Here is a 21,043-nt window from a genome sequence, read left to right on the forward strand (position 1 = left end):
AGCGGCAGGGACTGGGAGACTAGTCAGGATCGAGGGAAAGATGAACGGAGCAAGGGTACAGAGAGATCCTTGGTGAAAACCTGCTCCAGAGCACTAAGGACCTCAGACTGGGGCGAAGGTTCACCTTCCAACAGGACAATGACCCTAAGCGCACAGCCAAGACAACGCGGGAGTGGCTTCGGGACAAGTCTCTGAATGTTCTTGAGTGTCCCAGCCAGAATCCGAACTTGAACCTGATTGAACATCTCTGGGGGGACCTGAAAATAGCTGAAGAAGACTCGAGGCTGTAATTGCTTTCAAAGATGCTTCAACAAAATTCTGAGTAAAGGGTCTGAATACTTGTGTAAATGTGATATTTACGTTTTTTATTTATAAAACATGCTTTTGATTTGTCAATATCGGGTATTGTGTGTAGATTTGTGAGGGGATCTAATCTTAATCCATTTTAGAATAAGGCTGTAATTTAACAAAATGTGTAAATAGTCCTGATAACACGTTAAAATCCTGATGTGGAGCTGATGATGGAGCATATCGATAACGGAGTTCAAACAGTGAACTCACTCTCACTGCACTGATGCACATAATCTCGCGATAACTCCTCCCCCACGCAGCATCACTCGGCGGTGGTGCCTCTCCTCCCGCTGCTTCCGTGGGCGATGCGATCCCCTTGCTGTAGATTTGATTGACTGGAAACATGTCGGTGTGGTGGTGGGAGCGACCCGGGATGCAGCTGCTGGCAAGGGAGACGGGGAGTACCTGTACCCAATCCACACAGCATCACCTTTAAAATGATTATATGACGATGCTTTAATTTAATGGATCCGTTTATGTTATTATGATGCGTTGGTTTTTTATTTGAAATGAATAAACAACGCTCAATGGATTTATTAGCTGAGGCTTGATCGGTTGTGTTCTGATTTTTGTTTCTGTTATGGAGGTAGCCTACGCTATCTGCATATTGTGTTTGATGATATAGCTCTCAGCATCAGTACCAGGTTCAATCAGAAACACCTTGATGAACAACCACCACCAGGAAATACAAGGACTATTGCAATGGAGTCGCCTTTCACATAGATCACATCTCATCTGTAAACCAATGTACATAATAGAATATACCACCACGTTTGCTGGCGTTTTATTACATGGAGTTTTTTCCACCTTTATTTTCTGAGTATATTCTTTTTTGAAGTTACACATAAAAAAACGACCACTGCTCGCAAGCAATGGACGAGAAGAATATGACAAAAAGCGACGAGCAGCATCTGAGTTTGCAAAAAGCCTTGCAGCAGTGCGAGTTGGTGCAAAATATGATAGACATAAGCATTTCCAGCTTGGAGGGATTGAGGACCAAATGTGCCACATCTAACGACTTGACACAGAAAGAAATACGAACGCTGGAGGTAAGCAAAAGCACCCATTCCGTAGAATGAAAAAGGATACGGCTGCGCTGAGGCTGCTAATCATGTATTTTGATCAAAATCACTGTTGGGTTGGTTGTCACGTCTATCATAGCCTATATCAACATCAATGTACATTATTCGATGTCGTTAAAATGGTTGACTATATCATTGGAATACTGTTTTTTCCCCCTTATGTTATACAGCCTAGATGTGTTTTATGCAGTGTAATAAATGAAGAAAAAGCTAGCTGCAGGGAGCAGGCTGTTGTGGGCTTGCGCATTCTGCAGGTGGTGGAAAGAAGGTGGTTTATTCAGCTCTAGAACTCTTCTCCATCAGAATTCTCCCTGAGAACGTTGAGGCCTAAACACTTTCTGTTTACGATTCATCATCATTATCATCATCATCATCAGTAATATGCTCTGCATATCATCAGCTAGATTGCAACAACTGTTATGCAAGTGTGTATTAGTGAAATTGAGATCCGATTTAATTGGCCCACAGGGTATTCCATAAATTGCGTTATGTAATGGACATGATGTTATCCAAAGACAGTGTAATGTTTTTTTTTATTTTTGTGTATCAAAACATACTCTGGGTACATTTCAGGTGCACTTAGGCCCTAAATGGTTTAAACCAGAGATTCCTGTGTATGTTACACAGGCAGGTGACTTTAAACGGAAGACATGTAAACAGAGGTCCAATGTGATGGGACTTGATGATGTGTGAGTAAAAAAGGGCACCATCATTATGCTCAACATAATGAGATGACATAGGCCTGTAATAGATGTACAATGAAGTTTTAGTGGCCACAGCTGGAGGAATAGCAGGCCTCTATATACTGTTTGTTTATTCATTTACTCAATCATGTAGTTTTCCCACTGATACAAGGAAAAAAATCCACATCTATGCCTCTCATATGGACTTTATATATAGGCACACCATTTTACAATATTTTGTAATTTGAAGGGATAAGTAGGCCTAGATGCTTGAGTTGAATTGAATTTCAGAGAGTAGATTGAAAACATACACTACATTAGGCTCTATAGCTAGGACTACAGTACATTATGGCCACTCGTTAACTTAATAGTCTACCTGTTTGGGTGAATGGAACATGCTGAATAGATTCCCCATGTCTAGCTAGGTTACAATTATTTGTTCTAACAAGTGTTCACACACAGTTTATCGTTCCCCACTCCCTAGCTACCAACCAAAAACACCACTTTGAAATGTACGCCTAATAGTTTGACTCAGGGAAACTGCTGTGTCATGCAGGTACAGCATCTTCAGTCAGGAAAAACATGGCTGCACTCAAACTCTAAAAAGACATGTCTGCCATTGACATGTGGCCTTATGGCCCTGTTATGTTAGTTAGGTGGTAGGTTTGCTGTATGTTTGCACATGCTGTCATGCACACTGTTTGGGCCTTCTGAGGCAGAGGGCACAGTACTAGAGGATTGGGCAGTCATATTTGGTAACATTTTACATTATGTTGCTCTTCTTCCTGTGTAGTTCTAATAGCATTATATTAGCATGTTGTTATCATGTATTCATAAGGGCCAAACGTGGTCAAGCAGTTGCCTCTCACAGATTTTAGCCATGGCATGGGTCAGGCTGTTGCTGTAAAAACGTTATTAATACATTTCATTTATTGATTGAGTGTGTTGGACAAGGCCTTTAGATTAGATACAGTTAAAGGTGCAATCTGCAATAGATACATCAATTTTTTACTTTTAAATGAATGAAATATAACCATTGATTCTTGAAGAATATCATTTAGAAATGCCTCATGAGATTAGTTAAACTGTTGTATTCCATCAGAACCCAAAATAGAAACTTGTTTAACTCCAAATATCACGATATCATGGATGGTCAGTCCTTGCATCTAAACTTTTGTTTGTCTATGAATTTGACAGTGGGTACATTTCTGCAGCCTACCCCTTAGCTTTTTACCACAACAGTGGTGGGGCATCATCTTTGGTATTGTTTGAACTGCAGATTGCCCCTTTAACTTGTATTCTCCAGGCCGGGTCAGGTTTCTGGCTTCATTGGCAGGTAACGTTGCACTTATAGTAGAATCATGCACTTGTTGCACCCCATAGTTTATTCATGATTTTTTACTTGCTGCACTTGTTGCATCTCCAACAAAGTCCTGTGTTAACACAGACATATGCAATATTATAGAAACAACAATTTACGAATGTGAAAGCATCTGACCATTGTGTCACGGGCGTCTGAAGAAGAGGACCAAGGTGCAGCGTGGTGAGCGTACATACTTTTATTTTAATGATGTCGCCAACAAAACAATAAACATACAGAAACGACCGTGAAGCTTAACTCGGCTATAATGCCGCTAACAAAGATAACTTCCCACCAAGACAGGTGGGAAAAAGGGCTACCTAAGTATGGTTCTCAATCAGAGACAACGATAGACAGCTGCCTCTGATTGAGAACCACATCCGGCCAAACACAAAGAAATAGAAAACATAGAAATAAAGAAACTAGAATGCCCACCCTAGTCACCCTAGTAAAAGCCTCTCAATGGCCAGGGCGTGACACATTGCAACTGTGATATATGACTTTGTTTGTAAAATGTCCCCCTGTACAGTTCAAGACATTGAGAAGTGTGTTCTTATATCACAGGTTATTATGAGGGAGAAATTCAATATGAGGAATTTTGGGTTCACTTTGATTTGCCACTTTTTGCACAAAAGAGCTGTCTTGACTTACTGTGCAATACTTGTTGAAGGACAGTTTAACTGTTGTTAAACAGAACATACAGTACTCTACAATGCAATACAACTTAATTGATCCCTTTGGGGTTTCTGAATGTATGAATGGCTCATCTATTGAACTGTGGGTCAGTTTCCCAGGCACAGATTAAGCCTAGTCCTGGACTAAAAAGCTCTTCAATAGTGATTCTGCTTTGTTTGGCAGTGTCTCTCTGTTGTGAAGCAAGGTGCATGTGGGATAGGGTCGGACTATACTATATCACATGGGATAGGGTCAAAGTTCAGACTACACCATATCACATGGGATAGGGTCAGAGTTCAGACTACACCATATCACATGGGATAGGGTCAGAGTTCAGACTATACCATATCACATGGGATAGGGTCAGAGTTCAGACTATACCATATCACATGGGATAGCGTATCTCATATGCCTTTTTCATCATAGGAGATGTGTCTCAAGTTAAAAACACCCCATCTGAGTTATGACCAACACCTTCTCCCTAGTTACAATGACCAACACCTTTTCCCTAGTTACGATGACCAACACCTTCTCCCTGGTTACAATGACCAACACCTTCTCCCTAGTTATGATGACCAACACCTTCTCCCTGGTTACAATGACCAACACCTTCTCCCTAGTTACAATGACCAACACCTTCTCCCTAGTTACAATGACCAACACCTTCTCCCTAGTTACAATGACCAACACCTTCTCCCTAGTTACAATGGCCAACACCTTCTCCCTAGTTACAATGACCAACACCTTTTCCCTAGTTATAATGGCCAACACCTTTTCCCTAGTGCAGACAAAACATTTCTGGCCCTACCATGGGAGCAGGTCAAATATCAGCTCTCCACACCCCAATGGTAACCATAACCTTCGGCTCAAAAAACACACTCACTAGCACCAGTGTGGAAAGACAACAACCTCCACACAAACCAGTGTTTCCTTTGTTTCTCTGGTTGCATTAGATGCTACTGTACTGTACTGACCCACTGTTTGCCATTCACCCCTTTAATAAACGAGCTGTATTGGACCTAGTCCGAGTTCTGAAAGTATTCAGACCCCTTCCCTTTTTCCACATTTTGTTAGGTCACAGCCTTATTCTAAATTTGATTTTTTTTTTAAACATATCCTCATCAATCTACACACAATACCCCATAATGTCAAAGCCAAAACAGGTCCTTGAGATGTTTCTACAACTTGATTGGAGTCCACCTGTGGTAAATTCAATTGATTCGACATGATTTGTAAAGGCACACACCTGTCTATATAAGGTCCCACAGTTGACAGTGCATGTCAGAGCAAAAACCAAGACATGAGGTAGAAGGAATTGTCCTTAGAGCTCAGAGACAGGATTGTGTCGAAGGCACAGATCTGGGGAAAGAGTACCAAAAAGGGAGAGAAGGGCCTTGGTCAGGGAGGTGACCAAGAACCCGATGGTCACTTTGACAGAGCTCCAGAGTTCCTTTGTGGAGATGGGAGAACCTTCCAGAAGGACAACTATCTCTGCAGCACTCCACCAATCAGGCCTTTATGGTAGAGTGGCCAGACGGAAGCCACTCCTCAGTTAAAGGCACATGTCAGCGCGCTCTCTGTGACCATGAGAAACAAGATTCTCTGGTCTGATGAAACGAAGATTGAACTCTTTGGCCTAAATGCCAAGTGTCACATCTGGAGGAAACCTGACACCATCCCTACGGTGAACCATGTTGGTGGCAGCATCATGCTGTGGGGATGTTTTTCAGCGGCAGGGACTGGGAGACTAATCAGGATCGAGGGAAAGATGAACGGAGCGAAGTACAGAGAGATATTTGATGAAAACCTGCTCCAGAGCACTCATATGACAAAGCAATGAGAAAAAAAACGATCTATTTTAGAATAAGGCTGTAAAGTAAACTTTTGGGCGATTCACTATATATATACACTACTGTTCAAAAGTTTGGGGTCACTTAGAGATTTTCTTGTTTTCGAAAGAAAAGCTTTTTTTTTTTGTCTATTAAAATAACACCAAATTTATCAGAAATACAGCATATTTTTTTACCTTTATTTAACAAGGCAAGTCAGTTAAGAACAAATTCTTATTTACAATGACGGCCTAGGAACAGTAGGTTAACTGTCTTGTTCAGTGGCAGAACGACAGATTTCTTACCTTGTCATCTCAGGGATTCAATCTAGCAACCTTTCAGTTACTGGCACAACACTCTAACCACTAGGCTATGTAGACATTGTTAATGTTAATGTTGTTGTTAATTGTTAATGTAAATGACTATTGTAGCTGGAAACGGCTGATTTTTAGTGGAATATTAGGCATACAGAGGCCCATTATCAGCAACCATCACTCCTGTGTTCCAATGGCACGTTGTGTTAGCTAATCCAAGTTTATCATTTTAAAAGGCTAATTGATCATTAGAAAACCCTTTTGCCATTATGTTAGCACACTTGAAAACTGTTGTTCTGATTAAAGAAGCAATAAAACTGGCCTTCTTTAGACTAGTATCTGGAGCATCAGCATTTGTGGGTTCAATTACAGGCTCAAAATGGCCAGAAACAAATAACTTTCTTCTAAAATTCGTCAGTCTATTCTTGTTCTGGCCAGCATCCCGGAGTCGCCTCTTCACTGTTGACGTTGAGACTGGTGTTTTGCGGGTACTATTTAATGAAGCTGCCAGTTGAGGACTTGTGAGGCGTCTGTTTCTCAAACTAGACACTCTAATGTACTTGTCCTCTTGCTCAGTTGTGGACCAGGGCCTCCCACTCCTCTTTCTATTCTGGTTAGAGCCAGTTTGCTCTGTTCTGTGAAGGGAGTAGTACACAGCGTTGTACGAGATCTTCAGTTTCTTGGCAATTTCTCGCATGGAATAGCCTTCAGTTCTCAGAACAAGAATAAACTACAGGCCATTCAATTACAGGCCATTTTGAGCCTGTAATCGAACCCACAAATGCTGATGCTCCAGATACTCAACTAGTCTAAAGGCCAGTTTTATTGCTTCTTTAATCAGAACAACAGTTTTCAGCTGTGCTAATATAATGGCAAAAGGGTTTTCTAATGATCAATTAGCCTTTTAAAATGATAAACTTGGATTAGCTAACACAACGTGCCATTGGAACACAGGAGTGATGGTTGCTGATAATGGGCCTCTGTACACCTATGTAGATATTCCATTAAAAATCAGCCGTTTCCAGCTACAATTGTCATTTACAACATTAACAATGTCTACACTGTATTTCTGATCAATTTGACGTTATTTTAACAAAAAAAGTTATTTTCTTAAAAAAAACAAGGACATTTCTAAGTGACCCCAAACTTTTGAACGGTAGTGTATATATCTACATGTTTTTAACATGTTTTCTCTAAATAAGCTTTGTTGTACAATTAAAGGTCAAATACAGTCAGCAAATAATTGAATTAATTCAGAACTCGTGAAGTTATGCCTAGGCTGAATATATGCGTTCCACAACCATATGACCCACTAATTATTTAATTATTTTATCAAAATAGTTGTAGCTGCTTTTTTTGTTGTTGCAATAATCACTGATCTGGCTTTTAGGTCTGTATATAAAAAATGCAATTTTTTTGTTACAAATTTAACCGGAATCATGCATAATGCACATTCACTAATAATGTAGTAGGCATTATTTAAAAAATTAACACTATTCTCATAAACAACCTCTCTAGCACAAGCCCACGTGCTAGTAAGTAGCCAGCTAATATCACGTTTAGCCAACTTGGATCTAGGTATAATTTCACAAGCTCTGAATTCAGTTAACAAGGCAAAACAGTTTAATTGTTATGAACACACCCTTCTGTCTGTCTCCCAACTGTTTGTTCAGCATGTTAGCCTGTCCACTTTGTTCAGATGTTGAAATCAAGTGGCCAACCATATTTCTCAGAATGAGAACGAGTTGCCGATTCCTTATGTAATTGTTTCATGTTTATTGCACATTTATTAAACAGACTAAATAGCTAGTATAACAATCGTTATTTGACTACAATGCTGCTGGCGATACAGGGGTACCGTAAAAACTGAGCATTCATTTTCCAGAATGAATGTTCATTGGTATACCGTTTTAGTAGTGTCTGCTCTGCTCGACATTTGAGGAGTTCAAACATATACAGGGTATCGTTAGAAATGTTAACTTATCCTCTATTACAGTAAAATAATGTCTCAATGTGTGTTGGTGTCCATATGACCAATTCTGTTGGACCAAACCTCATAAGCAAATAGCAAGTGGAAAACGTTTGTCAGAGAGGAAGAAGTGATCTCTCATCTTTGTTGTTGGGAGTGGTAGAGGGAGGGGCTTGGGAGAAAGAGGCGAAGCGCGCCAAAATCTGTCCAAAATAAACCCAATGCGTTTCTATGCGCTTATTTTGAACCTATTGTCGCCTGTCTTCCCGCCTTTGGGACAACGATTCCCATTGTTAGGGCGGAGACGTGAGCAACTCGTCATTATATCCAGATCTCTGGTGTAAATGGGAAGGTGAACAGCACAGAAGGTGCGAACGGAACGCTCATAAAAACGAAAAACACAAAAAAACTCGATTCTGCGATACAGGCGCAAAAACACACATTCGAATTTATGGAATTAATTCGATATATCGCCCAGCCCTAGTTAATTTGTAAACATATTATGTCTTCATTTTAAGCCTAACATTTCAAATCAAATTTTATTGGTCACATACACATATTTAGCAGATATGTTTGCGGGTGTAGTGACATGCTTGTGTTCCTAGCTCCAACAGTGAAGTAATATCTATCAATTCACAACAATACACACATATAAAAGTAAAATAATGAAATTAAGAGATATATAAATATTAGGGCGAGCAATGTCGGAGTGGCATTGACCAAAATACAGTAGAATAGAATACAGTAAATACATATAAAATGAGTAAAGCAGTATGTAAACATTATTAATAAAGTGACTAGTGTTCCATTATTAAAGTGACCAGTGATTCCATGTCTGTGTGTATAGGGCAGCAGTCTCTTAGGTGCAGGCTTCAGTAACCGGGTGGGAGCCGGCTAGTCAAGAAGCTATACATGGTGTCGCAGGGCGTCCATTTAGACTGCTAGCTGGCTGCAATAATTTAATTACTTGTTCAGGAATTAAAGTTGGAAATCCAAACATTGCAGATTGTAAAATTAATGTGCAATACAACAGCATACTAATCAGCTACCAATTGTTTTATATAGGGTAACATGGGCTAAGATCAATGTCTGTTTGCTGACAACAAATACAACAAATACGTTTAGAGAATTTTTTTAAAGGTGGATGATGACCATGCTTAGGGTAACACACTATAAAGGAAAATACATGGCTACAGTTGACAGATCTTTAGTTATTTAATAAAACATGTGGCAGGCCTTAATGCCTGGCAATTTCCAATAGCTTTCAGGGCACAACAAAATGCCTCTTCCCCATAGCCACCACAATCAGATATTTTCTTGTAAACTCTCATCCGTTCTTTAGAACGCTGGATAACTGACCCCTAACCCCTATTCTGACACTAACCTAACCCTAACCCCTATTCTGACCCTAACCTAACTCTAACCCCTATTCTGACCCTAACGCCTATTCTGACCCTAACCCTAACCCCTATTCCTACCCTAACCTAACCCTAACCCCTATTCTGACCCTAACCCCAACCCTGGCCCCAATTTTAACTCTATTAGCTTATGCTAACTAGCTGGCTAGCATATATTTCCCCTCAGACTTTCTGCTAGTGAGGTTGCAAGCTAGCTAACTGGGTGCTAGCTAGCTATGCTAGCAGGCATTAGCTTATGCTAACTAGCTGGCTAGCATTTATTTCACCTCATACTTTCTGCTAGTGAGGTTGCTAGTTAGCTAACTGGGCTAGCCAGTGTCTAAATCACAGCTAGACTTGCTTGGGCCAAGCCACATGAGCAATGGACATTAGATCTGTCCTTTGGTCTGATTTTTGAGCGTTTTAGTTCCAACCGCCGTGTCTTTGTGAGACGCACATGAGGTGAACGGTTGATCTCTGCATGTGTAGTTCCCGCCGTTAAGCATGGAGGAGGAGGTGTGACGGTGTGGGGTGCATTGCTGGTGACACTGTCTGTGATTTATTTGAGAACTTAAATAAACTTAAATTAACTTAAACTTAAACTTAAATAAAGGTTAAATAAATAAATACATTTTTTTTTTACAATTCAAGGCACAGCATGGCTACCACAGCATTCTGCAGTGATACTCCATCCCATCTGGTTTGCGCTTAGTGGGACTATCATTAGTTTTTTTAACAGGACAATGACCCAACCCACCTCCAGGCTGTGTAAGGGCTATTTGACCAAGAAGGAGAGTGATGTAGTCCTGCATCAGATGACCTGGCCTCCATAATCCCCCGACCTCAACCAAATTGAGATGGTTTTGGATGAGTCGGACCGCAGAGTGAAGGAAAAGCAGCCAACAAGTGCTCAGCATATATGGGAACTCCTTCAAAACTGTTGGAAAAGCATTCCAGGTGAAGCTGGTTGAGAGAATGCCAAGACTGTGCAAAGCTGTCATCAAGGCAAAGGGTGGCTTTGAAGAATCTCAAATCTCAAATATATTTTGATTTGTTTAACACTTGTTTGGTTACTACATGATTCCATATGTGTTATTTCATAGTTTGATATCTTCACTATTATTCTACAATGTAGAAACTAGTAAAAATAAAGAAAAACCCTTGAATGAGAAGGTGTTCTAAAACTTTTGACCGGTAGTGTACTTTATGCACAGTAGCTTGCGAGGTCATGATGAGTGCTCTGTTGCATTTAGTTATCTAAACTTTCTAAACTTTGTAAACTTTCTAAGCTTTGAAAACATTCTAAGCTTGGAGCCCTTAAAATACAAAGATTGAAAGTCATTTTTTATTGTAGGTAGTTTGAGTCTTTGTAAACAAACATTGTATAGCTTCAAAATATGTTTGATCTAATGCAGCCTTTTTCAAACGGGACTCCCAGCCATTCCATGTATTTGAACAATTCCAGAGCTAGCACACCTGATTAAACTTGCCAACTTGACTAGGTGAATTAATCAATGTGAATTGACTAGGTGAATTGTCAACTTGACTAGGTGAATTGCCAACTTGACTAGGTGAATTGTCAACTTGATTAGGTGAATTGTCAACTTGACTAGGTGAATTAGTCAAGTTGTGAATTGACTAGGTGAATTAGTCAAGTTGTGAATTAACTAGGTGAATTGCCAACTTGACTAGGTGAATTAATCAATGTGAATTGACTAGGTGAATTGTCAACTTGACTAGGTGAATTGCCAACTTGACTAGGTGAATTGCCAACTTGACTAGGTGAATTGTCAACTTGACTAGGTGAATTAGTCAAGTTGTGAATTGACTAGGTGAATTGTCGACTTGACTAGGCAAATTAATCATTGTGAATTGACTAGGTGAATTGTCAACTTGACTAGGTGAATTCATCAAGTTGTGAATAGACTAGGTGAATTAGTCAAGTTGTGAATTGACTAGGCAAATTAATCAATGTGAATTGACTAGGTGAATTGTCAACTTGACTAGGTGAATTAGTCAAGTTGTGAATTGACTAGGTGAATTGTCAACTTGACTAGGTGAATTGTCAACTTGACTAGGTGAATTAGTCAGAATGTTAATTGACAAGGTGAATTGCTAACTTGACTAGGTGAATTAGGTGTGCTAGTTCAGGACAAAATTGTGAAACGTCTGTTCCCAGAGGAGAGGTTTGAAAAGCACTGCTCTCTCAATATATAGATGGTGAGTCCTTGCATCCATAGCTGTGTAACACATTTGGGTTGTGCTTCTCCAGCTCTAACTCACACATGTCCCTCTGTCCCCCCCTGCAGGGAAAGCTGGTGAAGTACTTCAGTCGCCAGCTGTCCTGTAAGGTGAGAGTGGCCTTACAGGAGGACACCACTGAGCTACAGGACTTCCCCCGTCTGGGACACTGGTTCCGTATAGTCAACCTGAGGAAGGAGGTCACTGAGGTACTTTGATTTGCATCTAGGTATCACAATCACTGTGAGAAAAACCTTCTTACAAATAGCCGATGGTCTGCAAAATTTGGGATAATAAAAGTAAAGGGAAAACAATACATTTACATTTTAGTAATTTAGCAGCAGTGTTGGGGTCAATTCCATTTAAATTCCAGTCATTTCAGGAAGTAAACGAAATTACAACTCCCAATTCCACATTTTCCTCTGAAAATTGAAAAGTTTTGAAGAGGATTGGAATTTGAATTTTATCTGTACTTCCTGCTTACAAGAGCGGTCAGGATGGTGGATCGGACTAACACCTCATCATAAACAAACATTGCTTTCAATTTCTATAAGCCCAACATAGTCTTCTTCCTTTGCCCAAAACACATCACTTCCTGAACCTTCTCGAGTGCTACCTTGTCTCTCTAGCATGCATTGTTGTTACTAGCACTGTCTTTGCTACTTTTATTGATGAAAAGTTTTACTTACTTCAACCCTGATATGTGGTTGTCTAGCTTCATTAAGATGAATGCATTAAGTTCAAGTCGCTACGGATAAGAGCGTCTGCTAAATGACTAACATGTCTATGACCCCAACCCTGTTTAGACACTCTTATCCAGAGTCACATACAGTTAGTGCATTCGTCTTAAGGTAGCTAGGTGAGACAACCACATATCACAGTCAGTCACAGTAAGCAACAACAAAAATATATACAAAAAGAAGTAGCTATCAGCATAGTCAGTGCTAGTAAGAAAAGACAAGTGTGGGAGCACGTTTCTGTCTTCCCTGGCCATATGATCTTTTATTTTATATACCGAACAAAAATATAAACGCTACAATTTCAAAGATTTTACTCAGTTTACATGTCATATGAGGAAATCAGTCAATTGAAATCAATTCGTTAGGCCCTAATCTATGGATTTCACATGACTGCGAATAAAGATATGCATCTGTTGGTCACAGATACCTTAAAGAAAATGGGCCTCACAATAGGCCTCAGGATCTGGTCACAATATTTCTGTGCATTCAAATTGTTATCGATAACATGCAATTGTGTTCGTTGTCCGTAGCTTATGCCTGCCCATAACATAACTCCACCGCCACCATGGGACACTGTTCACAATGTTGACATCAGCAAACCGCTTACCCACACGACGCCATACACATGGTCTGCAGTTGTGAGCCCAGTTGGATGTACTGCCAAATTCTCTTAAATTACTTTGGAGGCGGATTATGGTAGAGAAATTAACATTAAATTCTCTGACAACAGCTCTGGTGGACATTGCCGAGGTCAGAATGCCAATTGCATGCGCCCTCAACACTTGAGACATATGTGGCATTGTGTTGTGTGACAGGGATGTAAACTCATTTGTGCACAACATTTGAGAGAAATAAGATTTTTGTGCACATGGAACATTTCTGGGATCTTTTATTTCAGCTCATGAAACATGGGACCAACACTTTACATGTTGTGTTTATATTTTAGTTCAGTGTATAATCTAAAATACCTGATCTTATATCAGCATTCTCTGATACTCTTGGTAAATACAGGTCCAGGGCTATCAAACTCCATTTCTGTGTGTGTTAGTTTGGGCGCATGTGTGTTAGCCTGGGTGCCAGTCTGTTTCTGCTCTCTAGCCAACTCCTGATGGAATCATCATGACAATGAAGTAGGCAGAAGCACAAACAGATCTGGGACCAGGCTACTTGTATGTGTGTTCTGTAGGAGATGGGTCCAGGCGAGGTGACTCTAGAGGGGCTGTTGGAGATGAGTGATGAGGAGGTGTGTGAGGCCATGGAGAAGTTTGGAGCCAACGACGAGGAGTGTGCCCGGCTCAATGCCTCTCTGACCTGCCTAAGGAGGGCCCACAAGTCAGGTAGGAACCCTACACACTTGGAGGGAGAGGGAGGAAAGGTAGACAGTGGGGACAAGTCAGGTATTTATTTAACTTTCATTTAACTAGGCAAGTGTGTTAAGAACAAATTCTTATTTACAATGACGGCCTACCCCGGCCAAACCCATGCGCCACCCTATGGGACCCCAATCACAGCCGGATGTGATACAGCCTGGAATTGAATCAGGGACTGTAGTGACACCTCTTGCACAGCAACGCAGTGCCTTAGACCGCTGCACCACTCGGTAGGGCCCCTAACACATGCCGTCTCTGAGGAAGGGAGAGAGGGAGGGAAGAAGGGAGGGGAGAGAGGGGGAGGGCACTCTGGGACGTAACTGACTCCTCTAGGTTGTTATTGCCTGAGTTCATGGGGAGTTTTCAGTTAGTGCTTTATACAGTAGCCTTGTATTACTATCGCGATCTCGCAAGCTTACATAAAAATAAAGCCATCCTAATATTGAGTTGCACCCTCCTTTGGCCTCAGAACAGCCTCAAGTCGTTGGGGGATGGACTACACAGTGTTGAAAGCGTTCCACAGGGATGCTGGCCCATATTGACTCCAATGCTTCCCACAGTTGTGTCAAGAAGGCTGGATGTCCTTTGGGTGGTGGACCATTGTTGATACACATGGGAAACTGTTGGGCGTGAGAAACCAAGCAGCATTGCAGTTCTTGACACACTCAAATCAGGGCGCCTGGCCCTTACTACCAAACCCAGTTCAAAGGCACTTAAAACTTTTGTCTGGCCCATTCACCCTCTGAATGGCACACATACACAATACATGTCTCAATTGTTTCAAGGCTTAAAGGTCCTTCTTCAATGTGTCTCCTTCCTTTCATCTACACTGATTTATGGCAGGTAGCCGGCAGGTAGCCTAGTGGTTAGAGTGTTAGGCCAGTAACCGAAAGGTTGCTAGATCAAATTCCTGAGTTGACAAGGTAAAAATCTGTCGTTCTGCCCCAGGCAGTTAACCCACTGTTCCTAGGCCGTCTTTGTAAATAATAATTTGTTCTTAACTGACTTGCCTAGTTAAATCAAAAAGTTGACATCAATTATGGATCATAGCTTTCACCTGAATTCACTTTGTCAGTCTGTCATGGAAAGTTCCTAATGTTTTGTACACAGTGTGTTTCACTACAAGCAAAACATATTTATTTAAGCTCACGATATCAGGATGGTAGTATGAGGTTATCTATACCTGAGCTCTCCAGCCCTGTTCCCTGAGAGCAACCGTCCTACAGGCTCACAATATCAGGATGGTAGTATGAGGTTATCTATACCTGAGCTCTCCAACCCTGTTCATGGAGAGCTACCGTCCTATAGGTTTGAACTCCAACACTAATCTTGTGCACTTGATTCTAATAATTAGCTGGTTGATAAACTAAATCAGCTAAGTTACAGGAGGGTAGCTCTCCAGGAACAGGGTTGGAGAGAAAACCAACACAAGGGTAACTCTCCAGGAACAGGGTTGGAGAGAAAACCAACACAAGGGTAACTCTCCAGGAACAGGTTTGGAGAGAAAACCAACACAAGGGTAACTCTCCAGGAACAGGGTTGGAGAGAAAACCAACACAAGGGTAACTCTCCAGGAACAGGGTTGGAGAGAAAACCAACACAAGGGTAACTCTCCAGGAACAGGGTTGGAGAGAAAACCAACACAAGGGTAACTCTCCAGGAACAGGGTTGGAGAGAAAACCAACACAAGGGTAGCTCTCCAGGAACAGGGTTGGAGAGAAAACCAACACAAGGGTAGCTCTCCAGGAACAAGGTTGGAGAGAAAACCAACACAAGGGTAACTCTCCAGGAACAGGGTTGGAGAGCAGTGGTGGAAAAAGTACCCAAATGTCATACTTGAGTAAAAATAAGATACCTTAATAGAAAATGACTCAAGTGAGTCACCCAGTAAAATACTACTTGAGTAAAAGTCTAAAAGTATTTGGTTTTAAATATACTTAAGAATCAAAAGTAAATGTAATTGCTAAAATGTACTTAATTATCAAAAGGAAAAGTACAAGTCTAAATAATTTAAAATTCCTTATAATATAATATAATTTATTTTAAGCTAAGCAGATGGCCACATTTTCTAGTATATATTTTTTTTTTACAGATAGCCAGAGGCTTGCTCCAACCCAGACATAATTTAAAAACGAAGCATGTGTTTAGTGACTCCGCCAGATCAGAGGCAGTAGGGATGACCAAGGATGTTCTCTTGATAAGTGTGAAATAGACAATTTTCCTGTCCAAGTACTTTTGGGTGTCAGGGAAAATGTAGGAGTAAAAAGTACATAATTTTCTTTAGGAATGTAGTGAAGTAAAATATTAATAGCAAAGTAAAGTACAGATACCCAAAAAAATCTACTTAAGTAGTACTTTCAAGTATTTTTACCCAAGTACTTTACACCACCTGATCTATACAGTTCATGAGGACTTTTCATGAACTGGTGAATGCCGCCATCTGCTGACCAGATTTAGCAACACAGTATGAAGTCAATATAGCCTGGATGCCTGTCTCATGACATGACACATTGAGGAATGATTTGACTTCTGCTTTTAACCCAACCCCTCCAAAAGACACATGCAGGATTTGGCTGCAACCCTGGGCGCCCAGGAAGCTGTTGTGGAGGGTTAAATGCCTTGCTCAAGGGCACAACGACAGGCAATGGCATCTTGAATTTGATAACAGCAACCTTCTGGATGCCAGCTCACTTCCTGCCAGATTTGTCCCGTCTGACCTGGGTTTCAAACTGGCAACCCTCCAGTTGCTGGCTTGCCTCTCTAACCGCTAGGCTGCCTGCTGCCCCGTGGGTCTCCAGCACCAGGTTTTAACAGGGAAATATCTAAGAGTTAAATGATCCATATTGAGTTATTAATTGCTCTTGCCATTATAGGACAAATGAAGCTCTCTGCCCTCGTATACTGTAACAGCCACTTTTAGTACCCTTTACCTGTGACTGCGTGACATCCTCACAGTAGTCCCCTCGTTCCTCTCCGTGGGTGCATGGGTGCATCTCAATAGTCTCCTTGTCTCATTTCCTTCATCTCCACTGATGACAATGGAAACCAAATTATTGCACAGCATTACAAGACATTACACCATTTTGCTTTCACCTGTCAAGTGTTTTCAGATCAGTATAGATGAAGGGAGGATATGAGGAAAGGAGGCTGCTGTGGATGATTGAGATGCACCCTCCCAGCATACAGAGCATGTAGCCCGTTGGCATTTTGTCCAATAGGGGGCAGCACAGACCACATGTTTATTTTCAGAACTAAACAGTCTAGTGTTGTAGTTTTGCTTGCTGAGCAGAAGGGGACAGTAGACCATCACAAAACTAGGTTTGATGTGTCTGTCAACCCCCCTACACACACGTTCATTCATTCCCACCAGATGTGTCTCTTAGATGAGTCACTGGGAATACTTTATGTTATCAAGCCAAGTTGAGAAGAGTTGTATTTGTCGGTGCAGTGTTCTCCTCGTCACGGTCATAGTACACAGACCGGGAATATTTTTTCTCCATATGAAAAGAGAGCAGATGTTGCTTTAGGAAAATGTGTCCATGTACCAAACTGCTATCAGATAACACAATGTCCCGTCAGTCCCAACGTTCATCTTACGACCACTTCCCTTCCCTGCTTTGATTCTACACACAGCTAACTCCAGTAATAATAATAACAATGAAGAACTTGTTCTCAACTGGCCTACCTGGTTAAATAAAGGCAAAATAATAAATAAAATAAAAATAATAATAATAATAATGGATTTATAAAGCTCCTTTCTACCGACTGAGCTGCTCAAAGTGCTTTACATAGTAAGGGGGGGGGGGGGGGGGGGAACTCACCCACCACCAACTTGTGGCACCCACTTGGGTTATGCACAGCAACCGTTTGCCAATTAGGAATGAAGGGTTGATTAGGTGGCCATGATGGAATGGGGCCAGGTTGGGAATTTAGCCAGGACACCGGGGTTAACACCCCTACTCTTGCGACAAGTGCCATGGAATCTGTAATGACCACAGAGAGTCAGGACACCCGTTTAACGTACCATCTGAAAGACAGCACCCTACTCAGAGCAGTAGGCAGGTTCATTGCAGCCTGTGGGTGTTGAATAGGCTCTGGGCTACAAACGCACACACACACACACACACACACACACACACACACACACACACACACACACACACACACACACACACACACACACACACACACACACACACACACACACACACACACACACACACACACACACACACACACACACACACACTGGTCTGGCCTGTGTGTCTGTTCCTAAGGTCTGATTAGATTGTAACCAGTAGCTGATTGGCTGCTGAGTTCCAACTTCCTCCAACGGAGACAGCCCGGAGATTGGACACCCATACAGAGTCCAGTTGGGTGTTTGTGTGTGTGCCTAGTTGTAGTTGTTCCAACCAAACATAATAGATCACACACACACACACATACACATAGGCTAGGCCTGTACATCAGTGGCGGTTGGTGCCGTTTAAGATGAGGGAGGACAAATTTATTTTTTGTGAGCACGGCTTTATTTGTATAACAGCATATTGGATGACTGTCATTCATATTCCATTCAGCCAGCTCAATGTAACATCAATGGGTGTAGGCTACTACATCATACTAACATTTTCCCTATACCCATCGGGAGGTTGCTAGAATCTAGCCTATGAATTAAAGTTAACAACATAGGTGCAGACACGTCGAGAGAAAAATTTGAGTAATCAAGGTGACAGACATTGACACATTCAATACCGCCTTGCACACTCTTGCCTGCATCTAGCTGATCTAGGGTGTAATAATTAGTCCAACAGTTGCAAACATAAGTTTCTATTTCTACAAATTCAGGTATGTTTTTCAACAGAATAGGTCAAATGAATACACCCCTAATCACACGCGAAACACAGTTAAATTTCACAGCAGCCACATACAAACAGCATTGTCCCTTTGACCGTTGTATAATTGCTTCTCGCATCTACACGCTCTCCTCTTCTCACCTTTTCCCTTCGCTTGTGGACCTCAGTGCACAACATATCAGCTGTCTGTGACCAGGCAAAAAATAATAATCCAAGCCAAACATTCATATCATAACCGCTAACCTCTACACACAACCTACATTGTTGTCACCATATTAGCTAACGTCATAGTCAACATACCTACTAGAACTAACGTGTTAGTAAATCTGCTACAATCATGCAGTACAGTGTAGTCAGCATGCAGTTTGGCAGTTACACGGGTGGGCCCTGGTGGCAATAAATTATTAAAACCAAAAGCTTATCTTGACTTGGAAGAGTTCCAGTGTTGGATAGACATAGCCAGCTAGCTATCATAGCATCCCTCGCTGTTTGAGCCAGGTGTTTGAGTAGGCTAAACTAGCTAGCTGCATTCTCTAGCTAAGAAAGTGAAAACAAATAAGAGTAAACTACTCACCACATTTGATCCACTGCAGTGCTAGCTAGCTGTAGCTTATGCTTTCAGTATTAGATTCATTCTGTGATCCTTTGATTGGTGAACAACATATCAGTTCCCTGTTTGAGCCAGGTGTTTGAGTAGGCTAAACTAGCTAGCTGCATTCTCTAGCTAAGAAAGTGAAAACAAATAAGAGTAAACTACTCACCACATTTGATCCACTGCAGTGCTAGCTAGCTGTAGCTTATGCTTTCAGTACTAGATTCATTCTGTGATCCTTTGATTTGGTGGACAACATGTCAGTTCATGCTGCAAGAGCTCTGATAGGTTGGAGGATGTCCTCCGGAAGTTGTCATGATTACTGTGTAAGTCTATGGAAGGGGGTGAGGACCACGATCCTCCTAGGTTTTGTATTGAAGTCACTGTACCCAGAGGAGGACGGAAGCTAGCTCTCCTCCAGCTACTGTAGACCTTCATTGCATAACAGTGTGTTTTAATCAAATATTTGGTGAAGTTAATATATTTAGTGTAGTTTTATCTGAAAATAATAACTTTTTTAATGTTTCAGTATTTTTATTTTTATGAAATTCACTGAGGAGGATGGTCCTCCTCTGAGGAGCATCCACTGCTGTACATGAAACAGACCAAAGCCAGCCCAATTCAGCCCAATTATAAATGATATAGTCATGCATAACATGGATAGCTAAGAGTTGTAACTCTGTATTGTACAGACAGATACAGATACAGTTACTGTTCTCCTCAGTCATCCTGCTTCTCACGGTCAGCAAAGGGGTTGGACACACACACACACATACTCTAATGTACTCTTTTCAAACGGGTGGCCGGCGAGAGGTGTGAATGTAACGGGAACACCACACACTGCGCGACTGCTATTAGGGCCTCTCATACTCAGAGCGAAAGGGAGAGAAAGGCATATTTTGTCTCCCAGGTCACGTCTCAAATGGCACCCTATTCCATTTATAGTGCACTTCTTTTGATAAGGGCCCAAAAGGCCCTGGTCAAAAGTAGTGCCCTATATAGGGAATAGGTTGCCATTTGGTACGCAGTCTCATACCCAGTCTCAGCCTCATCTTCAGGCCCCAGCCTCATCCCCAGCCCCAGCCTTCAGACTCATCCCCAGGCTCAGTCCTAGCCTCATCCCCAGCCCCAGCATTCAGACTCATCCCCAGCCTCAGCCTCATCCCCAGCCTTCATTCTCATCCCCAGCCTTCATTCTCCTCCCAAGTCACCAGCATCCAGCCTCCAGTCTCAGCCTCCAGCTTCATCCCCAGGCTCATCCCCATTCTCCAGCCCCAGCCTCATCCCCAGTCTCCAGCACCCTCCTCAGACTCCAGCCCCATCCTCAGCCTCCAGCCCCAGCCTCATCCCCATTCTCCAGCCCCAGCCTCATCCCCAGTCTCCAGCACCCTCCTCAGCCTCCAGCCCCATCCCCAGCCTACAGCCCCAGCCTCATCCCCATTCTCCAGCCACAGCCTCATCCCCAGTCTCCAGCACCCTCCTCAGCCTCCAGCCCCATCCTCAGCCTCCATCCCCAGCTTCCAGCCCAAGCCTCCAGCTTCATCCCCAGCCTCCAGCTTCATCTCCAGCCTCCAGCTTCATCCCCAG

General features: G+C 41.9%; 1 protein-coding gene across 3 annotated transcripts in view; it reads left to right on the forward strand.

Annotated features, from left to right (window-relative positions):
- The first annotated feature begins 639 nt into the window (after window positions 1-639).
- LOC139545024 (kinase suppressor of Ras 2-like) overlaps window positions 640-21,043 on the forward strand; it is a 131,265-nt gene continuing 110,861 nt past the window's right edge. For all 3 annotated transcript variants that reach the window (XM_071352351.1, XM_071352349.1, XM_071352350.1), the window contains exons 1-3: window positions 640-1,400; window positions 11,970-12,110; window positions 13,828-13,978. In XM_071352351.1, coding sequence (XP_071208452.1) covers window positions 1,224-1,400; window positions 11,970-12,110; window positions 13,828-13,978 — 469 coding nt within the window. In that variant the 5' untranslated portion in view covers window positions 640-1,223. The remainder of the gene's footprint in view (window positions 1,401-11,969; window positions 12,111-13,827; window positions 13,979-21,043) is intronic.

Source organism: Salvelinus alpinus, chromosome 19 (assembly GCF_045679555.1).
Source record: "Salvelinus alpinus chromosome 19, SLU_Salpinus.1, whole genome shotgun sequence".
NCBI lineage: Eukaryota > Metazoa > Chordata > Actinopteri > Salmoniformes > Salmonidae > Salvelinus > Salvelinus alpinus.